This window comes from Plectropomus leopardus, chromosome 14 (genome assembly GCF_008729295.1).
Source record: "Plectropomus leopardus isolate mb chromosome 14, YSFRI_Pleo_2.0, whole genome shotgun sequence".
NCBI classification, from domain to species: domain Eukaryota; kingdom Metazoa; phylum Chordata; class Actinopteri; order Perciformes; family Serranidae; genus Plectropomus; species Plectropomus leopardus.
Genome location: NC_056476.1, coordinates 8,557,591 through 8,581,542, shown reverse-complemented (window position 1 = coordinate 8,581,542; position 23,952 = coordinate 8,557,591). Strand labels below are relative to the sequence as shown.

The 23,952-nt window shown below is 41.0% G+C and overlaps 1 protein-coding gene across 3 annotated transcripts in view; it reads right to left on the bottom strand.

The window, feature by feature from the left end:
• The window catches only part of stard9 (StAR-related lipid transfer (START) domain containing 9), a 57,321-nt gene that overhangs the window by 4,253 nt on the left and 29,116 nt on the right, over nucleotides 1-23,952 (bottom strand). Inside the window, exons 9-31 of one of the 3 annotated variants that reach the window (XM_042500141.1) lie at nucleotides 23,875-23,942; nucleotides 23,584-23,681; nucleotides 23,209-23,424; nucleotides 21,352-21,449; nucleotides 21,184-21,261; nucleotides 20,827-20,904; nucleotides 19,736-19,915; nucleotides 18,693-18,744; nucleotides 18,212-18,337; nucleotides 16,478-16,560; nucleotides 16,195-16,256; nucleotides 15,544-15,737; nucleotides 13,848-14,325; nucleotides 6,714-13,349; nucleotides 5,988-6,191; nucleotides 5,682-5,865; nucleotides 4,926-5,072; nucleotides 4,646-4,745; nucleotides 4,106-4,296; nucleotides 3,855-3,919; nucleotides 3,489-3,691; nucleotides 2,057-2,136; nucleotides 1,465-1,623 (exon numbers count right to left, since the gene is read on the bottom strand). In XM_042500141.1, coding sequence (XP_042356075.1) covers nucleotides 1,465-1,623; nucleotides 2,057-2,136; nucleotides 3,489-3,691; nucleotides 3,855-3,919; nucleotides 4,106-4,296; nucleotides 4,646-4,745; nucleotides 4,926-5,072; nucleotides 5,682-5,865; nucleotides 5,988-6,191; nucleotides 6,714-13,349; nucleotides 13,848-14,325; nucleotides 15,544-15,737; nucleotides 16,195-16,256; nucleotides 16,478-16,560; nucleotides 18,212-18,337; nucleotides 18,693-18,744; nucleotides 19,736-19,915; nucleotides 20,827-20,904; nucleotides 21,184-21,261; nucleotides 21,352-21,449; nucleotides 23,209-23,424; nucleotides 23,584-23,681; nucleotides 23,875-23,942 — 9,780 coding nt within the window. The remainder of the gene's footprint in view (nucleotides 1-1,464; nucleotides 1,624-2,056; nucleotides 2,137-3,488; nucleotides 3,692-3,854; nucleotides 3,920-4,105; nucleotides 4,297-4,645; nucleotides 4,746-4,925; nucleotides 5,073-5,681; nucleotides 5,866-5,987; nucleotides 6,192-6,713; nucleotides 13,350-13,847; nucleotides 14,326-15,543; nucleotides 15,738-16,194; nucleotides 16,257-16,477; nucleotides 16,561-18,211; nucleotides 18,338-18,692; nucleotides 18,745-19,735; nucleotides 19,916-20,826; nucleotides 20,905-21,183; nucleotides 21,262-21,351; nucleotides 21,450-23,208; nucleotides 23,425-23,583; nucleotides 23,682-23,874; nucleotides 23,943-23,952) is intronic. The other 2 variants (XM_042500143.1, XM_042500142.1) reach the window with 2 other exon arrangements.

Sequence of the window (23,952 nt, the reverse complement as noted above, 5' to 3'; positions counted from 1 at the left end):
AAAAAAATGTCAGTATGCTGTGCTGTATGATGCTTACTATTTGACTCAAATAAAAACTTGAATTAAAAATTTAAAAAAGGGAGCTATCAAGTTCCATAGAGATGAAGGTTTGTGTCTGAAAAACTTCTTTTCCAGGTTTTCCCAAATGGAAACGCCCACTCACTCCTATGACAAAAACCCTCATTTTACAGTTATTATTATCATTATAATAATTATTACTATTATTATTTTACTATTTGTATTATTATCATTATTTTTAGTTTTTTTTAAATATTATTTCTGATCCATATGTTGATCCATATATGCATTAGATAATGTTGTTGACATAGTTGTTGTTCTTGCTCCATACTATTCCCTGTTAGAAACAACTGTTAAAATGTGCTTTAGCAATACTGTTTCACTATGGTCATGCCAATAAAGCCTCTTTGAATTGAGAATTGAATTGAAATTTTAGCTCACAGAACACGGCAGATGCTGGTCTACCGCCGCTACCACTCATTGGTCTGTTTGTGTTATTGTGTGAGAATCAACGTGGCGTCCGCAGCAGTATGTTGTTTAGCTTACAGCTAATTTGGAATATCAATAACACACACAATCTCAAAGAAAGCTTGGCTCAGTCACAAAGAGGCAAATTAGGCAGCCTAAGGGGATTATATGCAGCGACGTCATCATGCAGAAGCCTACGTCAGGTCACATCAGAAAATGTTTTTAGAAGGAATTAGGAGAATATCAACTTGACATTACCTTGACCAAAAATTTAATTAAATAACAAATGCTACTGGGAAGCTGCAGAATGATCTAAAAACCTCAACATAATGAAATGATTCATCCTTTTAACTGCAAATCACCAACTATTGGGTTGTGCTGTTATTAGCTGTTCCAGCAGTAAAACTCTCCTCCAGGAAGTCAATTTCACAAAGATCGAGCGGCCTGCCAGCAGTGAGCTGTAAAGTTGTCCCGCAGCAGATGGGCACTGCCTCCCATTGCTCAAGGTCGACTTTACAGTTTCATGTGTATCCGATTTTTATTAAGCCATGTATTTCATCTGAATTACTCACAATTATCAACTACCCGGTTTAGTTTAGTTGCAAAAAATGAAATATTGTCTTTTGCACTGCACTACACACTGTTAATGCCAGTTTTTTGAGATATCCACATTCACACACACAGACAGACAAACAGACAGACAGACAGACAGACAGACAGACAGACAGACAGACAGACAGACAGACAGACACAGACAGACAGACAGACAGACAGACAGACAGACAGACACACACACACACACACACACACACACACACACACACACACACACACACACACACACACACACACACACACACTTCCTTTATCCGTTTATGATCGACCCAAACATCTTTGCTTTCACTAGCAGTTAAAATGTGGCAGTGCTGGTGGTGAGCACAGCACATATAACAGCCATTTATAGTGACCATATCTCACCTGTAGCAGGTAGATGACCCTGGTGGCTTCCTTTCCACTGCGTCTAATTGGCTGCAGGACCCAGCAACTGGGCATCATCTCCCCTCGGACGGCATCCACACTGGGGCGAGGCAGAGACTCCTCGAACACAGACTGCATTGCCAACACGCACAAGCCACCCTGAGGCAGAGAGCAAAAAGAAAAACCATCAATAAAACAGGCAGTGCAGCCGTTTGATCAGCCGAGAGGCAACTGTACGCTGACACTGATAACCAACAGCTGACACAGTTTCTTCCACACCCACTGCCTCCGGGTCGCTGTTGTTTATGCTCACTGTTGTTTCTGTGAGCACGAGTAGTGTCTAAGTGGCATGTTCTACAGTTTGTGGATGACAATGCAACGCTGTTTATCATCAGTTGATCTTCATTAATAAAGACAGCACTGTCTGAGGCTGTTTTCCTGACACACTATCACAACATTAAATGGAATTTTCTCCTTCAAAGTTAAGTGTGATTTTGTGAACAACCATGCTGCAAATGCTCAGTGGCCCTTATACAAGGGCGACTGGCAGTAATCATCAAGACCGGCTGGTTGATTTTGCAGCTGTGCTTACCTGTTTGGACTCTGTGCTGATGCAGCAGAAGTCCCGTGGCTGGCTGAGGTGGCAGGTGGACGGATCTGTTAGTATGTAAACTAAACAGAAAAACACAGAGAGAACATGTCACATAGAATAAATGGTTGATGAAAACCTGGAAAAAAAACTTAAAAGAACCCAGGGCCGTGGGACAGAAAGCTATTCATTTTCAAACCTTCAGAAAAAAATTGCAACAACACTCAATATATTTATATAATGATATAGTGATCTTTTATAATAAATCAGTGTGCAGCCACAAAGAAAGCTCTTGATCTGAGTGGAATAGATGACGTAGGAGAAGCCTAATGACGTTGCAAAGTTACTGAATGCAACATATTGTAGATGTAAGGATAGAGTTGGTCATGCAACACAAAAAGCTCGTCAGTGATGAATGGGACTGTGTACTGTACTGTACTAAACATAGCTAATAGATGCACACACACCATTTCAAGAGAATACATTTGCAGCTTCCATAAACACCTTGCAGAAATATAAATAGTTTTGCAGCAAAGACATAAACATGAATACTTTTCTCTATTTATATTCTTGCAACAATACAAATATTCTTTTCAAGGTAAACTCTTTTATCACATGAAGGTCACATTGCCACTAAGAATTTATCACTATCTTAGAAAATGCTACTTTCTTTGATGAGTATCTTATCTAATGTTTCACGTCTACTGTTGGCAGACAAAAAAAACCAAACTGGGATTTCAGAAAAAATGTTCAAAACATTTTAAGCCTATCGTGGATAAAGTATCCAGAACCTTTTATTAAGTGAAATCAGTAATACTGAAATGCAAAAATTCTTCATTACCATGGAAGAGAATAGAATAGAATTGAACAGAACAGAAAATGCTTTAAAATTTTGCATGCAATAACTTTGTCTTTGGTTTGTTGGAGCACAATCTATGATTAAAAAGGGTACAATAAAACACAAATGAATAATAAAAAAAACTGATGTGTATGCAGCCTCTTACATGGTGTAGTTGGTCAAGATAGAGCAATTTTTAACTAATTTATATTTTTAGGTGTAGTTTTATCCAAAACATCCATTGTAATTTATAAAATGTATGTTTTTTTACTTAAAATAGAAATTAATGAAGCAACTAGTAACTAATTTGTCAGATACATGTAGTGGAATACCTTTCAAATTGCATCAGAGTAGAAGTATACAGCGGCATAAGTAAATACTAATAATAATAACTTTTTTTAAATATAGCATTTTTGAAAACATAGTTTAAAAAAAAGTGCTGTGACAAACAAAGGAAGGACAGAAGCAAGTTTAGTATATTTACTTCAAGTTTTCACTGAAGAACAGTATTGGTAGCTCTTGACTAGTATTCCCTCCTGACACCATAATGTACAGAAACCATGTGAGAATATAAACAAAGCAGAATTGTTAGCTCACCCAGCTGAGTGCTGTCATCTAGTGGTCGTGTCCAGGCAGAACGGACGGACTGATTATACACGTGGCTCTTGGACAGCTGGCAGATTATCTTCCACAGACTGTCCAGGGGTCTGTCCAGCTCCGCAGCCCCGAGGAAACCGTGCACAGACGGGCTGGAGGAGGCCTTGTAGTACGCCTGGATACTCCGTTCTTCTCCCTGGTACCTGATTAAACACAGACTTAATACATCAGCAGATGTTTGTGAATTAAAGTTTTAAGTCTGTGCAAAATTTATTTCAGACAGAAAATATTGCCGAACCTAAGAGAGGACGGACTTAAAGGTAGATGTTTTTTGGATGAGTTTATTGAAGAAGTGACTGAGCTCACCTCCAGCCTGCTGCAGCTTTGCCCTTCAGCAGGTTGCCCAAATCCCCAGAGGAAGCTAGTCGCACCTGTGGGGAGGGAAATTTACAATTCAACCTAATACAAACAGCTGAAAGAGTTCATCATAACAGTGACAATTATTATTTTTAGTCAATAAGAGTGGCAAGTAATGGCTGAAGGTTGGATGTTTTTACTCAAATAAAAAAGCTGTCTGTGCAGCAAAGAAATACTCTTTAAATTCAGGTCTGTGTTACCTCAGCCAGAGCTCGACTGAGGAGACTCGATGTGATGTCCTGATAGGTTGTGGATATGGAAGAGGAGGACCCAAAGGAAGCAGTGCGTTGACGTGTACAAGTCGGGGGTGATGGAGATGAAGCCATGAGGGGCTCAAACCCAGTGACTGGAGGATCAAGACGGACATCTAGCAAACACATGGATGTTACAGCTTTTTTTTAAAAAAAAAAAAAAAAAAAAAGATTTCACCAAATATTGTGAGTTTTTACAATGCAACATCAGACAGAAACATTAAAAACCTGATCCCCATGTCTTGGCATTTTTAAGATTTTAAAAAGATTGATTTAATACATTTTAAGATCTTATTTTAAGATCATGATTTCTATGCCTTCTAAGTCGATTAAAGGATCTGCAGGAATCCTTTTAATATACAGACTAAAGAGCAGGTTTAAGTGCCACACCACATCTTTATTTTTTATTTAAGAAAATCTGAGTATACTTTTGATGCCAGTTTTGCCCACGTTTTGTTTGTGTTTTGTGAGTCACAGTCAGGTCCTTACCGTGAGCAGACAGCCAGGCTCTCTGTGTCTTCACACTTTGAGGACCACATATCGGAGGACGAGTCCTGACCTTCAGACCGTCATCCTGGAACCCTGTCGTCTAAAGAAAAACAGGAACAATTAAAAATCAGAAAAATGACAACAAATACATGACGATGAGCTATTTAAAGCATAAAAAACACCCTTAAAAACATTCTATTAACAGTCTTGGATATTCAGCTGTTATTTTTAAATCTCTGTCATCACAGTCTCCTGTAATGTGTTACATTAATGCACCGACCTGTCCAGGCAGCAGTGGTCTGTTGCTGTGCTGTAGCTGCGCTGCGTTGCCGCTGTTGTACCCCGACGTTGGTCCAGAGGAAAGGCTCAGGCTGGATCCTGTGCACAGGGTGCTGTTGCTGATTCTTGTCCGATGTCTCAGGTCATCCTGCCAAATATAGGGAGATTGGAGATTATATCAGTGAAACTGTGGTGTCATAAATAAAACCGTGTCCCCCAAAATCCAGCTATAATATCTTGTATTATCTGTATTTATCTAGGTCAACTTAATATATTGGCAAATGAGCTGGAATATTATTCAATCAGGCGAGGAAAACAAAACTTTTCTGTGACTGCAAAGCAAAAAAAAAAATTTCTCATTAATATCATCAGAAAATCAATTATCAAGAATTTTGATAATTTAGTATTTGGCATTTATGAAAGACAAACTCCAAATTCAGTGAGAATTTACTGGGGGGGGTTCTTTTTTTGCTATTTTATATGATTGTAGGTCGACTCCTGGGGTTTATAAAAGATTGGCCGAGACAAAGCTATCAATTTTATCTTGGGCTCTGAAAACTTGTAGTAGACATTTTTCACTATTTTCTAATATTTTACAGAACAAACTATGAATTGAATGGTAAAAATTAAATATTAAAGCTACAAAAAAAATCAACAAAACTTGAGCAAGTTGACATAAGTGCTGAGAATTATTATTCATCTGAAATAAAACTTCATGTTGTGACACTGTAATATTGGCTATGACACAAAAAAGCACCTTGACTTCCTGAGACATGGCCTGCTGCTGAAGCCTCCTCTTCTCCTGCTCAGTCCTTTCTCGCAGTCGCTCTCGCGCCTTCGCAATCTCCGTCCTGGCCTCCTCCCGAGCTCGACTGTAGTCACGCAACAGCTGCTCAATATCAGACGGACACTGGCCCTCTCCTCGTGGAGGGTCTGGAATTCTGTCATTCAGACAATTCAGTCAAGATTTTTTACACTAAACCTGAAAACACCGAGATTTTAAATATGAGCATAATATGTTTGTTTGTTTTTTTTTTATCTTGTGAGAGAACAGGTGTCTTACCTGGTGCTGTCTATCACCTCTTGGCGGAGCTGTTGGAGGTACTCTTTACGCCGACTGGGCGGAGCAGCAGACACCTTGGAGCAGGAAACAGCTTCTTGTGAAGAGGAGCGAGGATGTTTGCTGGGACTCAAACTTCGAGCTCTCCGATAAGTCTGGAGACGTTCCTCCCTCTCATGCCTCAAACCCTCAATACTCCTGCGGTGACTGACAGGAAACATTCAAACACAGAACCGGTAAATACAAGAAATTTTAAGTAATTTAGGGCATGTTATCTCATTTGATCCGTTTTTAGAAGCTGCACTGACTCTTTCAACCTTTTTACTTACAACTCAAAAGTCTCTGCAGTATAAACAATCAAACACCGCCATGTATTGAAACCTTACATCACTTGTGTGGTCAAGTATCTCATCAAAGATATTACCTGATCCAAATATGGAAACGTTAACAAAACAAACAAAAATATAGTCTGAAATTGGCAAAACCCTTGATGTTTCATTGCATTTTTTTGGCGCTTTGAGCACCACAAGTGCTCAAGTGCCATCTACAATGTAGTTCCATAATATAGGAGAGAAGGCAGACATTTCAATGGCTGATATCTCCAACACTCAGCAACTCACACCAAAACACTCCAGAATGATTAATCACACAACAGGTAAGAGGAAAATACGTATCATAATATATCATGTAAAATGCATCATATCAAACAAATAGTATTTGTATTCTTACCTGTCATACAGCTGCTGCTTGGTAGTTGCAGAGTTTTGTGTCTCCAGCTCTCCTCTCAGCCTCGGGGACATCATCTTTAACAGTGTATCCGTCTCTCCGAGGCCGTAGTGTAGCTTGGCCTCCGTCAGCTCCACAGTCAGCGGTGTTGGGTTCATGTTGAGGCTGACCGTCGCCATCACCTGCTCCCTCTCCTGCCGCAGCCTCTCTATCTCTCTTGCCCTTCGGTCACTCTGCACCACGGACTCACTGTAGCTCTCCATCTCGCTCCACTCAGCAAAGTTTCTGCTGCTGTCGTGGTCTTCCGTGGCCGGTTTGTGGGAGCGTTTCGATTGTTGAACATTGACTCCCGACCAGTTGGTGAACTTGTTGTGCATAGGCAGGTCCTCTGGAGCTACCTGATGGTCTTGACATGGGGACACGATGGTGATGGGTTCAATGTTCACAAGGATGTCTGTGTTGCACTCACTGGGCGGCAGAGACACCATGTCGTCCTCCTGAAGTTGTACAGTCCTGACGCTGTCTGGGGATGGATTGTAGGAATCAACGCAAAACTCTACAGAATCAACTGCAGGTCTTGTGTAGTTTGAAGCATTTCCATGTCTTGCTTTAGCTTGTTGTTTGTGCACATCAGTCTGTATAAATCTGGGAGAGATGTGGCTCTGCAAAGGAAAAACTTTTGTTGACGTAGAAGTCATCCACTGCTGAGAGGTCATCTGCCATTTGGAGTCTTTAGAGGTAACACTTCCCCTGTCAGTGTCTGTATATCTATCCAGTGATGAATTCATAGAGCACTTATCAGAGCTTTTAGGGCTTGAGCAGCTCATTTCACTCACCCTTTCAAGTGATACAGATTCTGATGCACAAGAGGAAACATCACAAGTCTGTCTGGATGTTTGATCACCCTCTGAAACAGTTGCTGATTGTTTGCTAGAAGTAAGGCCGTCTTTCTCAGAATCACGATCTTTAGTTCTAGACAGATGTTTTGGAGGACATGTTGTCGACTTGTTCCCTTTCTGAGTCATGTGTAATCTTGTTCCCACAGTCAGTATGGGAGATGATGCACGGTCTGTGTATGTCGCTTTTGTCTTTAAAGGAAGTGATGGCTCAATTCTTAAAGAGGGATTTTCTTGGTTTTTTAACGATCTGCGGGAGACATCAGATATTGCAACAGTTTTGTGGCAGAGTGCCTCTGGCATGGTTCTTTTTGAGACTCTAGAGGAAGCAGATCTTACACGTCTTTGACAGTCGACTGCAGACTGTGTTTTTATTTTTTCTGATTGTAATGAAGATTTTTGCGCTGCAGCAGATGTGTTTAAGCTCAGGTCCGGCATGCTCTGCATCTTTTGCACTTTCCTGTCTTGAGACACACTGACAACCTCTGAGCCAATCACTTTGACTATCACACTGACTTCATGAGGTTTGGATCTTTCACTTTGATGAATGTCCTTCTCTCTCGGTGTTGAGGAACTTTCTGTCTGGATGCCAACATCTACGGATGTTTGAGTTGAGCAGTCTCTCTGTGTGCTGTCACTGTAAGATACACTGATATTTGACATGTTGACGCTTCGCCTCGGACTGGACTTGAGGGCTTCACCTGTTCTCATGCCCTGGACATCCCCAAGCAGGTCTGAGGTGCTGTCAATCAGCTTCGAGAGGTGAGCTGACATGGTTTCCATGCTGGCCCATGTTGGAGATTCTTTGACGTCTGTTTTGGTTTTCTGTGTCGCAGGTCCATCGGTGTTGCTCCTTTTGTGCCGTTCTCTTCTCTTTGGAGCATCACTGCATGTACCGATATTTACTGCCTGAAGGCCACGCTCAGTTTGAGTGCCATGCTCACACGTCCTCCTCCTTTGGGTGCGCGTTTCGCTCGCCTGGGACTCTTGCTCGGACGAGTACACAAACATAATTTCATCCACCTGACTGGAGCTGTTACCAAAACCACCAGGAGCATCATTACTTGAAGAACTGCAAGTCACAGTCAGATTGTGAATATCAACAGATGTCTGCTGAGACGGCATCAGCTGAGATCCTTTGTTCCCTTGTTCCTTATAATCCTCCACACTGCTAAGTGTACTGGACAGCCCCTTGTTGGTAGCGTAAGTGCTCAGATGGGAATAGAACGGTGAGTTCTGCCCATTCAAACCATCGTCCACGCTGCAGCATCTGGTTATACGTTTCTCAGAGCTGTTCAAAAGTGGAGATTTACAGGACAGGTCAGCAGCACTTCCAAATGCTGTGTTCTTATTATAAGAGTGTTGGTTTGGGTCATCGTCTTGCCACTGGTGAACAAAAGGGTTAATGTCACTGGAGGCAAAATGCATGGGGGAGTCCTGCTGTGGTTCTCTTTTCTTTGCATACATAGAGATTTTTTCTACAGTTGTCCTTTGTGACGTTGCTTGAGGGGGTAAAGAGTGTCTTTTTTGCGTGTAATCTCTACTAACTTTAACTTCACTTTTAACCTGAGCTCCAGCAGAACAAGTTTTCATTTTAGCTTTGCTTGTAATAGGAATATCTGCCATCCGTCTGTTGTCTTGTTTGCCATTACTCTGAGTGCCAAGCTTTACCAATTTCGATGTGAGCCGGCTGTGATGCACTCTGGTGTCATCCTCCTCATCCTCATCTGAAGACTTGATAGAGGACTCAGAAGAAGAGGGGGGGTAAGTCTGGATCTTCGACCTTCTGATCCTCTTAGACTTGGCTGTTTTGGACATAAGAGCATCTTGTTTCTCAAGTGTATTTATCTCAACATGTTTAGAAATCACAGATACATTACAACTTCTATTTCTGACTGTGTTTCCTTGTGGTATTTTGTGTTGTAGCTGTTTAGAACCAGAAATACTTGCAAAGATTTTTGGAGTCTCTTTGTCATTTTTAATCATGCAATCTTGTTTGCTGTTAATGTGAGTAGAATTAACAAATTTGCACAGTGAATCTGAAACATTTGGGTATTTGTTGTGGTAATTCATACTGACCACACAAGTCTGAGCCAGGTTATGTAAATGCATTTGCAGACAGGTGATCTCATCCTGTGCTGAATATCCTGTTGTTTTGACTTTTGCAAAATTTCCATCACAACCAGGAGAAACAGAAAACATATTCACAGGGGCGCTCTTATCAGTGTGTGCATTTTGGTCGCTGTGACATCCGTGGGGTTTGAATTGAAGACTTCCTCCATCTGCTCCAGATGTGTCAGGACTATTTTGGAAATGCTGTTGAATCGTCGTTTGCAAGATCTGTTTGTAACAGCCTTTATCTTCAACACTGGATGTAGCTTCCATACTGACATCCTTTATGCGATTACAGTCACAGTTTTCTTTTGCATCACCCACAGTGGAAAGAGTTTCAGGGCGCATTATTTGGTGACGTTCAGGATTCACAGCGGGAGCATCCAAACAGCCCTGGTCGTCCACTTCCTTCAAGCATGCATCATTGATGATATCTATTTCTTGACTCAAAGCCTCTTTCTCTACATCTTTTCTTTGAGAATCAATGGAGGAATCACTCATTGAGGACAAACTGAGTGGTTGCAAAGTAGGGTTGCCAGAGTGCTCAGACTTTCTGTGGCTGTTGAGTGTCGCATTTGATTGGAAGTTGTTTTTGGCAGAAGAGCTCTGGAAAAAACAATGATCAGAAAAGTTGAGAGCATGGTCAATCTTCTGTGTTACGTGAGCAGAATCATGGCTCGTCCTAAAATCAGCGGGCAGATCTGATAACAGGCCACTGTTGTCCACTGCAGTTTCACTTGTCATGCTTTCAAGTGAAAGGGATTCTTCGAGGATTGCTCCCTCTGTCTTCTGATCACTCTTTTTATCTCTTTGTTCACTATCTGTCCATCCATTTTCATTACTATTACAGCCAAAATGAAATGCAGATGATGACAAGGCACTTATGCTTTGACTCTTTCTGTCTTTATCGCTGTCAGTCAAAGATAATCTCATGTGCTCCTTCACCACCTCTGAGATTCTCAGGTCAATGGCGCTACAAATAGCATCAGACTTGCTCATGTGTTTTCTACTTTCTTGCTGTTTTCTGGGGTTATCAATTTGTGATTCGCCCTGTTTTGTGTCAGTTACTTCCTTTATTGTTAGATTTTTCTTTTTAACTACTTCCCTCTCTCCCACAGAGGTACCACTACTGTCACTGCATTCAGAGTCCTCAAAGGTCTGACAACTCTTTCCAAGTTTCCCGCTCATTGGATCAGAAACTGCCGACGTGTCTGAAGCCACTGTTTCTTGTCTAATGTTGCCACCAACACAAACAGAATCAAATCTGGGGCTCTCAGCTTCCACAGCAGATTGCTCCCCTTTTGAGTCGCTGGCGTCATTACTGTCATCAAGCCAGATATCTTCCTCGCTGCCAACTGGTGCAGAGCAGAGAGTTACCAACTCGCTGCTGTTGCTCCTTTTTGGAATTTTCAGGCTGCCGATGAAAGCATCCTGTTGGTCTTTGTTCCTCTTCCTGGAATTTTTACAAGCTGATTTAAGGGGCTCCTGCTGTAGTGCGACACACTGCTCAGTGCCTTTGGTTTCAACTTTATCCAAAACTGTGTCCCTTGTAAAAGACGAGTATTTGGTGTTCCCAAGCTCATGTTGCTGTATATTTTTCAACTTTTCTGCGCCATCTAGACTGCATAGTGTTTTATCTTCAACGGACTGTTTGAAGGCACATACAGTTTCAGACACCTTGCTCAATACTGCACCTTGGTTAGTAGGACTTGTAGAGAAGGGCGTTACTGATTGACAGCCTGATGCACACATTTCAGTGTCAGAGGACATCATAGTGTCATCGGCAACAATGTGAGGTACATCTGTGGACACCTGAAGCAACTGTATTTGTGATGCTTGTTGTTTAGAGTGGTGGATCTCAGTAGGTGACACACAAGTAGTTTGATCTATGGTCAGTGAGGACTCTGGACTTTTAATGATGTTATAATCTGCAGTATCTCTAACTGCCTTCCCCAAATTGTGTCCTTGTCGCTCTGATTGCTCTACACAACATCCTATGTCATTTAAGGCTTCGTCTGGTGGTGTCAGAATCCGAGAGTCTTGAAAATCTAATGTTTCTGATAAAACTTCAACACTGTGTTCCTGCACGGTTACATTTACACCCTCAGTGCTTGTCGATGTTGAGCTATTGCTTCTAGATCTGCTCTGACAGTCTGTGAGGTTCATACTAGTTGGACTGGGACTGCTGCTGCTGCCGCTCTCTACATCGCTAACCATCATTTTCTTTTGGAAAGGCAGAGAATCTCTGTGAATCCTGGGACTATCTGCTGCATCAGTGGAGGACCAGGCATCGGTGAGCGCCAGCGTGTTTTCTGGCTCTCTCACACTGCAGCTGCTCAGGGAGCGCGGGCTGCTGGTCGAAGTCATCTGCATGCTCCCAAAGTCCTCAATCAATTTGTGCACAGTGTCTCTGCCTCTGAAATCTGCTGCTAATGAGTTGTGGGAAAGAGGCTTCCTTGTTGCAGCAGTATGTCTTAATTTTGGGGAACCTTGCTGGTTCCAGTACGCCTCTGCTGGGATTACCTGAGGTTTCTGCCATTTGTCTAAACTTACCTCTGCTGTTCTGTTGTGCCGCATGGGTGCATGGGAGCAATCTGTCACCAATGAGTATGTTGGAACAATTGTTTGGCTAAGGTTCTTCGCTGTTGTGTATTTCCCACTGCTCTCCAAAGCCAACGAATCTTTAGACATCTGACTGTCTTCGCTCTCTGCGTCACTCTGAGCTGCTTCCTCGTGTCTCAGCTGCTCGGCGAGGGCCGTCACATAAGCAGAGGACAGCGAATCGAGAGAGAACAGACTCTCACAATCTGACAGTCCTTCTTCTCTGTCTTCTTGCTCTTCCTCCCATCCCGTTAACCCCTGCTGTCTTTCGACCCACCTGCAGGTCTTGTTCATCAGAGCCTCGGTGCTGTGCCACCGCCTTTGTCTAACGTCTTCAAACAGAGTCCTTTGGTCGAGCTCCTCACATGAGACGGCTGATTTAACAGCACATTTGTTTCGGCTCATGTTGGTATCTTTAAGGCTCCTGTCTCTTCTTTGTCTCCAGTTAAATTTGCTCGCTATCCTCCCCAGATTTTTGGAGCCTCTTCCTCCATTTCCACCCGCTGGCGGCTTCCTGAAAACTTTGGAGAGAGCTGTTTTTAACCTGGGCCCCACAGAATGAGAGAAAGTCTTCTTGATGGTGTCTAGTCTGTTGTTATGGGGTTGAGTTATCGCATTTATGCAAGGGACAATCTTCGAACTGGGTTTGCATGTAGTGGGTCCTTGTATATTTTCTTTGCTAACAGGCTGCAAACTTGTTCCAAGAGGCGACTTCAGAGAAACCGTGGAGCTATGATCAGATCTGTTCTTAAAGGTCAGGTCTCGGTTTGGCAGCAGAGGTTTTCTTTCTGGTCGTTCTCTGCAGGGCTGAGCTTGAGGCTCCTCTTTGGTGGTTTGTCTGATGTTTTCAGAGGAGCTTACTCTGCTTCGGCAGGCTTGACTTTGTCCTGAGAAGAACGTACCAGAACAGCTCTGGGTTCTTTGCCGAGGAAGACACTCATCCGAAACCCACTTCCTGCTGTCAATGGAATTGGAGGTTGTGGAGGAATTTGACGTCAGTTCGGTGGACCTGTTTCTCTTGAGGAAGTGTCTGTCAAGGAGAGATGAAACACACTAATTTAAGATCTAAATTAAAGAAAATATTTACATATAGGGAGTTACAAACAACCACAAAACAGAAACATTTTTGGACTGTATAAACCCTATTTTATATACAGTTTTTCCACACATTTTCACAAATGAATTTTCAAAACTTTTTCATAATTTTTTGGAACATTTTATTCCACTGACTTCCATGACTGTATTTAAGTAATTTAAATTGAGTAGGCTTTTATAGCAATACATCTATACATTATTAAATAGGCATTTCCCAGGCATTTGTGAACACGGAAACTGATAGCACTTGTTAATTTAACTCGCTCATTAAACATTTTCATCGAGCGGCTAGCTACATATATTAATGGACCAGACTGGCATATACAGGTACTTCACAAAACATTAAGGCCAAAAGATCTTGAAAAACAAAAGAAGTTTGCTTCCTGCCCTCCATAAAGTTTACTCTACAGGTTTTATGACTCTATGTGCTTACCTGAAGATAGGGGTGTTCTGTGGGTAGAGCCGCGACAGAAGATCTGCTGAGAACGAGTGTCTACGAGACACAAATGATCTTCCCCTGGGCTTTGTGGGGGACCCCAGCTCAGGAGACTCGGGGCTGTCTACTGCTGGAGGCAGGGTCTTCTCTAGTCGCTGCAGCTCCCTCTTAGCTTCCAACAGATGCCGCTTGCGGGCGATTCTTTCCAGCTGGTAGTGCAACTTTTTCCTGCGGATGCGGCTCTCGGCACGGCAAAGGGCGTGATGCTTTAGTAGCTCCTCCTGCACCGCCTTCTTCCTGGCCCTTACCACCTGGGATGGACGATCCACTATCTGACCTTCCTGATTGTCAGATGTCTGACTTGTCACTCGCTCAAAGAGGGGTGCAGGGATGAGGTCAGTTTGAACTCCGGACTCTTGGGTGATTCTCTGCTCTGCAGCAAGGCGCTGTTTCTCCTGCAAAATCCACTGCTGGACTGTTGGGTAAAGATTTACAGAGAGGGATCATAAGGGGTGAATATCTTACACTAGTAGAACATTTTTCAATGTACTAGATTTTATGTTACACAGTTGGCTTTAAAACTATGTAGAAATTTGGCCTGGATTTTTAAAGTTGACAGTCATCTGCATGAGAAATAACTTGCTTTTCTTAAGCGAAGTACACACTACATGACCATTATGCTGTTCACACTATGCAATTTGCTCTCTTAAAATCATTGTGGTTTTTACACTACATGACTGACCAGCGACAGAGGGTCACACAGTACAAGATCTTTCACCAGGAGGAATCCCAGATGAGTAGGCCTATGACCTGTGATGCACAGGTTGAACCACAACCTGAGGCCGCTGCTTACTAGAAGATATAAAGGTCAAAAAGTGACAAAGCTGCCTTCCAAGTAAGTTATTAGGCTAATAACTGTAACATTCTGCCCTCTGTCTCTCTGTCTCTGTCTAAAGCACACAAACACCTTGGAAAGCTCCCCTTGTCTATCTTCAGTCCATGTCTTGCGCTCTCAGTGGCTGTAACTCCCCGACAGGTCCAGATATTTAGCATGCTGGATATCTTGGGAATGTCTCTATGTATAAGCGAGCCTCTTGGCATGCGTCTTTGAACAGTTCACATATAGCACCGATTTGCAAGTGCCTATGCAACGCCCATTTGCCTCTGATTTTGGGTGCCTGGTTTGGGAACCCAAAAAACTAACTGCAAGAAGAAAATGTGGACTAAAGTCATGTCATGTGAACTAGGCAATAAATGAGTACTCATCTACAAAATGATCATTTGTATATCAATTACTCACCCCCTGTTGCGTCCAAACCTTACTATTGAAAGACACTTAAGTATACGTGTCCGTGTGTGAGACTGTTAATGCAGAAGTGTTAGAAATAGTAAGGTTTAGGCCTAAATGTATGAGTTTGGGAGCTACTGAAAATACCTCTGGATAAATGAGACTTGGTTCTTGGAGACTTATCCTGCATGAGCTGTGTGAGAGTTTGTAAGAAGATGATTTGATAGTTTTGCTGTTGTGAAATGCAGCAACCTTTTACTTCATTTCATCAAGAATTTTCTCTGTTTTTGAATTCTTCTCTCACTCTGGAAGCATAACTTAACACGCGATGAGTAAATGATAAAGAAATGATCATTTCCGGGTTGAAGTGTTCTTTAAATTTGACTATGTGAAAATACGCCTTACTCTCACTGTGCTGCTGTCGCAGGTGGGCCTGCTCCCTCTCCAGCTCCCTCTCAGCCCTCCTTTGTTCAGCATGAATCTCCTGTCGCAAACTCTCCACGTAGTGCTGCTGCTCCTCCACACGCTGCCTGGCAGTCAGCTCCTCACTGGGGGAGAGAGAGGCACCCAGCTGACCTTGGAGCTTCACTTCTTCGACACTACAGAACACACACACAGAAATCCAGGGTAAAATACAAAGTGAGAAACTGTGAGGGGGGAAAAAAGCACAAAAAATATTTTAACCTCACCTAGGTACAATTCCATGTCTAGCATTTGTAGTTAGGTGGTGGCAGGTTTAAAGAAAAAGCTACTGTTGTTGGTTTCAGCAGTAACCAAGCAACAACTGAGCCTGTCCTGTAAACAGCTAACTGGGATTGTTCAGGATGGTGGGGGCTAATGGAAACACATGCCATCTCAACCAACTGAATTGAAACATGCATGAAGTATTGCCCTATTTCTACATGCATGAACATGGTACACGACATGTACCTGTTATCAAATATATATGCTGTGAGTTGGCAGAATGAGATCTCTGCACACCACACACACATAAGTAAGCACAGAGGGATGAATATAGTGTTTACATTACATTACATTATCACTTCTAGTATTTACCTGCGGTCAGGACTCAAGGGGCAAAGGTCAATGTAGCTGCAGGTCATGCCACCTTCACTGGCCTGAAGACAGATAAGAAAAGATCAACATAAGTATTTATGAGAAAAACAAAATGAACAATCACAGCTACTGTCAAAAAATAATCTGAAACGATAATGTGTATCACTTGTATTACAGTATATCCACAGCATCTCATTCACCTTCTCATTATCAATATTTATGTCACGATTGCCAAAAAAACCAACTGCATCTTTTTTTTTATTTTCAGCTGAGCAGCACCCACCCGTCTGCGTTCCCGGAGGACTGCTGCCTCTGCTGGGTGGTTGAAGCGGAACTTATGCACTCCTCCCAAGGTGATCACTGTCCCTGGGGACAGAGAGACATTTCCATCATCACAAGCTGTGCTCATCCTGTAGCATTGTGTTGATGTAAGCTGAGGATAGGAGGTGTATGTGCTGCAGAATACCTGAGTGTGTGTCTATATGTTTACCCATGGGAAAAATCTTATCTGTTCATGTTAAAGTGTGCATGCATATTTAATTTTGCATTAACCCACATATGGTATCACCTCTTATCTGTTCAGTGTGTGTATATAATTGTACATTAACCTAAATGTTATATCCAGCACAGTGCAACAATAACACGACCTTCACTCCCAATGTCACGTGCTACTCAGGTCTGACTTCATGCTATGTTGCTACTACATTTTTTTCTATCTACTATACCTCTGTTTTTTTTACAACATAAATTGATTACAGTATAGGCTATGATACTGCTTATTTATTCTACTATTAGCAACTAATGATTTAATTGGAAACAACTGTCAGTTACTTCTTTATATGGGACAATACAGGATTTTATTGTGTACCATATTAAAAAAAACAAAAAAAAAAAGTATATTGTGGTGAATTTTCATTATCAGGATAATCATGAATATTATGTCCCATAGCACCTTAAAAGACTGCAGTGTGACAAACAATGAAAGAAACCGCAAAAACAGGCTTCAAATGCACCATTTTTGTGGTTTTTCACCTCAAAGGTTGTACATTATAAAACTATTATTTGCAAACCCTAGTCCGCCATTGCTGCTCATCTATAGTTCTAACATCATTTTGAACAAAAAAAATAAAATCACAAAGTATTAATGAATAACAAGCAGTCATTGAGGAAGTATTCAGATGAAGATGAAAATCACCAAGTAAAAGTACTTATTTAAAACTGACAAAATACTCTGTTACAAGTTAAAGTCCCGCAAAAGTACAATCAGGAAAATGTATTTAAGTATTTAAAGTAAAATTCCTCAATGAAGAACATTTAAATTAATTTTATAGATAAAATAATAAAAATAAGAAAAAGAAAAGCAGAAATACCCCATATTTGTGAAACTGGAACCATGAAATTGAGCATAAAAATTACTCAAATAATTGCTAATTAAATTTCTTGTTTCTTTTTTGTTAATGTTTTCATGATTTTATATATGTTTATTTTTATATAATTTGAGTACAAAAACCATTTATGAAGTAAATAGTAACTAATGTTATCAAATAATTGTGGTGGTGTAAAAGATAAAATATTTCCCTCTAAAGTGTAGCGGGGCAGAAGTAGAAAGTGGCATGAGATTATCATACTTGAGTTAAGTACGAGTACCTCTAATTTTGCTTAAGTACAGTACTTGAGTAAATAAATTTAGTGACATTCCACCACTGACAACAAGTGTCACTAAACCAAATTCGTATGGATCATAACTTTCTCTTTCTATTTCTCACAAGTGCTGTATCTAAGTTGAGCTTCTATGAGGCCTAAAAGCTACATTGGGATATTAAAATAAGAATTAATGTTTATTATCAGTCAAATAAAAGTAATATGAACGTTGCATGCCTGCACATCCACGAGGCTCTGATAAGATTTAAAAAAACATGCTGCAACTGTAATATCCAATCTGTGTCGCATGCACGTAACAAATCCAGATGGAAAAACACATTGTGAAAAAAGTGTTTTGTTGAGAACACGAGCCGACCTTGAGCCAGTCTGCAGGGCTCGGTGACCTCCCTGTCGTTGAGCAGGCAGATGCAGCCCGGCAGCGGCCTTAGTGTTACCACACCTCCGTGGTTTTCAATCTCACAGCTGGCACTGCCCTGCAGAACTACAAACAGAAAGCAGAAGAAACACAACACACATACTGATTGAGAGAGCTGTACCAACACAGATACTGTGCTGCTGAATATATTCAGAACTCAGTGCAGCATTTAATGAAAAGTTAACAGTCCATGTGAGGATATATAATGCATTTTATCTACTATAAATTCCATGTTTTATGCTGCGTGTTTTGGGTAAAGCTGCCAGTTTGCTGTATATCCACTCTGCAATAATGCATGGTTGAAAGATGTTTTGAGGATTTCCTCTTGTGTAATATACAACAGTTGAGAAAAAAAATCAGCCTGCAAAGGAATATTTGCAGCTCGAAGAGGAAACATGGAGACCCAATAAATAAATAATACCTATTTGTGGTTCTTCAAATTGTTCCTGAGGTCCAATGCGGGTAACTCCTTGCTGTAAGAAAAAAAGAGTTATATAAAAATGTATCCAAAATCTTCAAAAACAAAAACATCAAAGAAGCTATTGTGCATTCTGTGCTCAAAACACAAGCAATAGTACATATAATGACAATCATTTTACACAATGAACCAGCAAACTATTGTCCTTTCATTTCTAATCTGCCACTTAGCCAACAGAAAATATAACATTTGTTTACTTTGAAGTCTTATCTAACAGGATTAAAGGCTTTCTTATATGGTGTCAAGACCACATGTGCTCCCAGGTGGCCTCGGCTCTTCACATGCAGGAAACAGTGTAATTGTCAGGCCTGAGGGTACGCTTGTCATTGTCAGAATCAGGACAGCTTAGGCTCCCTTGAGTCCTAGCCTCAGAACTAAGAGCCTCTTATCCAACCGAGCTTTATGCAATGCAGAAGACACACACACACATGCAGAGATGGGAGCTCGACAGGACAGTTGGAGGGTAGAGTGAGAAGAAAAGACAGTAGAAACGCACCTTTTCTCAAGAGTTTTTGTAGCAGAACAGAGAGAAATAGTGGGAGGAGGAGGAGGAGAGGGAAGAATCTAGCGGGGAAAAAAAAGACTGTTTTAGCCAAGACAGCTGACAAATCAGGAACTTTGGAGTTGGAGAAATTGAGAAAAGTGGAGCAAACGCAAAGAATATCAGTTTGTGAGAGTTTGCATCATGTTGCTCAAGTGAGTGAAGTGATGTGTCTCTGGGGATGAAAAGAAACACACACAGAAAGACAAAGTACACGCCTCATACATCCAATACAACTAACATGCATAACACTATTAATATTAAAACTGAGTACTACACTGATATGAGCAATTTTAATAATTGACAATTTTTCTAACATTTACACCAAAAACACTGAACAAATTTCACACAGACTTCTTTAAGGGGAATAATCAAATAAAACCAAAAAATAACCACATTACTATCTGTGTGCACAACATGACTATTTGAGTTTTTGTCATCGTACCCTGAGGTGATAGAAGACGACCCCGGTGCTGAGAACATCTCCATCCAGAGTAACCAGGTGTGGCTGGAGGGAGTCGATGAGGAATCCGGCCTGGTCTCGGTTTATGTCCACGCTGTACTGCTCTAACAGCTCCTTTTTGTCTCTCCAGCTCTCCGACCAGTCCTTCGTCAGCTGCTCCACCTGAGGAGGAGATGTGGATAAAGACGTCGGAGGAAGTTAATCAAGAGAGGAGTTTGAAACCAGAGTGGAAAATATCTGTGGTCAGGGAGACAATGATGAACAGCTGCCATTAGTATTTCCACCACGAAAAATGATTACGATTATTTTCTATATTTAGCTGTGTTATATAGTATATTTGTAAATTTTAACAGATTAAATCCCAATGTTCTTGATTTTCTTATAAGAAGTTTCAGAGTAAGAAGCAAAACATACTACGTGTCAGTGTTTTATTAATAATGTGCTAATTCTTCCAAACAGGAATAGTGATATCCACAGCTGAGACTCTGCCATCCAAATACAACAGAGGTGAAAGAAATCTTGTTTATGGAGCTCAATACAGTCAAAAATTATATCTAAAAATTTAGCTGACTACAACCCTGGAATACTCAGTGCAGGGTAATGCATATATGGAAATACTTTATTAGGAATAACCCCTTAAGATGTACCATCTTGTTTACCATCGTGGGGACCTCAAAAAAATAATACAATGTAAACACAATTAGGCGTAACATTTAACTAAAAAAACAAAAGTAACAGGATAATTAAACAGTAACAAATATGAAAAAACAAGCAAATAGGCAGCAATGACATAAAAAAGACCACACAACAACAAAAACATTAGGTATCAAGTAATAATACATACAAAATAAGGAGATCATATCCTGCACAGAGCTTGAAATGAATCAGTCAGTTATAGATTGTAACATTAATGTAGCGTTAAGTAATAAAGTTATAAAACAGTTGTCATGTTGGGCACCAGACTTCTGATTATATGTTACTTCTTCAAAGTGAAATTTGTGTCAAAGTCATAATGTTTGATGTGTCAAGGACTACTGTATCTGTCAGGCAGATGTAACTGTGTCAGTCCATACCTTTAGTTCGTTCTGTAGCACGATGTCAGAAAGACTTCCATCCCTCTCATCGCTCAGAGATGGACTGGGATTACGCTGCTGTCAGTCAAGACGGTAAAAAAATCATCAGTCAAAATACAGTGCAAAAGGAAAATGTCACGTCACAATGCAATTCAGACTTTACCACCCAGGGGATTAAAAAATGTCACAAAGACATAAAGCACTGTATTAAGCCTTTGCTGCAATATCGTGTAATGTGGGAATCTCTTTTACTCGAAGCCTTACAGTACTAAGAGGGCTTTTTAAGGGGGGTAAAGCCCGCGGGGTGTATCCCTGGGAGAGTTAGCGCTATGCTCTAACGATAAAAGGTCACCATACCATTTCAAAGCTGAGCAGCATGCTCTTCAGCCTGTCAATCTCCTCTCTCAGTTCCCTGATCAGCCGAACGTTGGCATCCTGCACAGAAATCACAGCACACATTTATCCACTTACAAACGTTTACATCAAACATTAAACATTGGCAACGGACTCTAAACAGCCACTGACCTCATTAACCCGAGGCTTGTTGACAATATTTCTGGCATGGGCGGCGTAGCGCAGGGTACTGAGGGTCTCGTTGTAACTATTAGCGGAGGGCGAGACCGCTGCAAGACAAACACACACACAAATGAGCACTCGCATAAGAGAAGATAAGGTTTGTAAGAGAGAATTAAAGGACCATAACATTGGTTTTGCCAGTGTGGTCATATTAGTGCAAACCATTACAAAACCATACCAAACCATAATTTTTCTAAATTCAAATTTCAACCTTCCAGCCAGACATTATGGCCAAAATACAAGGAGCACTGATGCATCACATTAGCAGAGTGGAGTTGTGGGTTTTTTTTACCTGCTACTAGGGCTGCATCATATGCAAAAAAAAACAACATACTGACAGATTGCAATAAAGGTCACAATTTTAGTAGGAATGTCAACTTCTGCATTTCATTTTACTGAAAAAAAATACATAAAATGATGATGATGATGTGATTTTTGCTGGGATCTGTACCCAGTAAGCATGTTTGTCTTATGTCTGGAATATAATTTGTAGGCTGGCGTGTCTCTGCAGCAAAACAATTTAAAAAATAATAACAATTAAAAATGGTATGTTGTGACACATTTTACATTTATCAAAAAATTGTAGCTCCTGCAATTTGTATATTCACTTGGCTAAATTGCGATTTTGCTAAAAATTGGATTAGCTGTGCAGCCCTATCTTCTACACAGGCTCCCATTGAGTTTTTCAAAGTGATAATTTAGTTGATTATGCAGGGTTTGGAGGCATAGGCTTTATTAAGTGTTACTGTATTAACTAACTGGACTATCTTTTCTCAGGATGCATGCTTGATTGATTTATTTTAATATGAAAATTAAAACCACACAAAGTTGCTCTGCTGTATGCGTTGCCTCTGGTATAATGAGATATTCATTTTAACCTTTTTTTTGAAGAGGTTGTTTTCATTTTTTACAGTTTGTTGATAGATTTGGAGAGTCGCAGTGTCACTAAAGAGAAAAAAAAACTGCCACATAATAAATAGAGATGAGTGTGATGCCTGCATGGGTGCACAGGTTTTCCATGGTCAGGTGTAGCAGCCTGAGTTGATTATAACAGACACGCTCTGCTGCAGGCGTGCGGTGGCAGACGTGTCGCACTGCTCCCGTGCTACATGTATTTTGGCCATTAGGATCATTTAGGCATGCAAAACAATAACTTTTCAACTTCTGATAAAGTGGGCATTTTGAAACAACATTCAGAAGCAACATTTGTGTTTAATCAAAGTTACGTCATCTTGCAGAAACTATGATGAAAAGGGGCTGTTTTGAAAAGCTAACACTGGTGAATTCAAGTGTTCCAGCGATTTGAGACTGGCTGGCATTTTAAAAAAGAAAAAAAAAGGAAAAAAGAAATTCACATCTTTATTTTCACAATTATTACTTGCTATTTTTTTAATCTTCCATGTTTGCCTTTAGGGTTTGATATTGATACAAAGCAGCTACCATTCAGGAACCTACTCTTTTTCAAATATTTTAGTGATTTTACACCACTATTATGGAAAATAAACAGTGATGTTTAGGAATAAAAAGGTCTCTGATTTGACAGACTAGGCACAAAAGAAATTACAAAAACATGAGCCAACCCTCACTTCTTCTGGTGCCCAACAGTCACATACCCATTCATTAACCCCTCCCACCCACACACCCGTATTCCTCCCACGCACTACAGAAAAAGGAAAAAAAAAAAGCTAATAGATTGTAAAGGCCAGAACAGGGCATTTTGTCAAGAAACCAACTCCAAACATTTGGTTAAAGCTAAATTTGCAATTCTCACAGCTATAATTTTTTCACGATGCTGATTCCACCTACTTGCAATCATGATGGTCTTGGAGTTGCCGCCCAGGCTGTCTTTCAGCAGCCAGGTTAGGACTGAGTCTCTGTAGGGGATGAAGCAGTGCCTCCTCCCACCACCTCCTCCTCCTCCTCCAGACAGCGAGCTGCTGTGACTTCCCGCCGTGCTGCCGTCGCCCTCAGAGGCCATGCTGTTGATACTCTGACAGCTGCTGGACATCTGGGAGTTCTGGGCTGCGGAGGCAGTGGGAGGAAGAAGAACAAAGGTTGAAAGATTTATGGAGAGAGGGAAATACTGTGAAGATCGAGGAAATGTGGAAGGAAAAAGAGGAATTTTAAAGACCTGTGCTATATTTAAATGCTTTCTTAGACATCGTCAAAATTGTCATTTACCAAGAGCAGATATGACGATGCCCAAGGTGACCAGCGACTTGTTGATGTTGGAGCCCTCTGTCAGTCTGTCCCTGCAGTAGTGGGGGTCTGCTCGCTCACTGTCAGACACAACACAAGACTCATGTTACTCACTCACAATGATTAAAGGCACAGTTATCAAATACAAATGTGGGAGTGAGAATTTAGAAAATTGAAGGGCAGAAGCAAATATCCACTAGGGGGCAGTTTAGTCAATGATTTTGACTCAAAACAGAAGTAAAAACACACAACAGAAGGAAATAACAGTTTCACCTCCCAGCCAAGTCAACCAGGTTAATCTTGCTGACAGTTTCTGAAGGAAGGTTATTTTCAAGGATTGCCTGTGGAGAA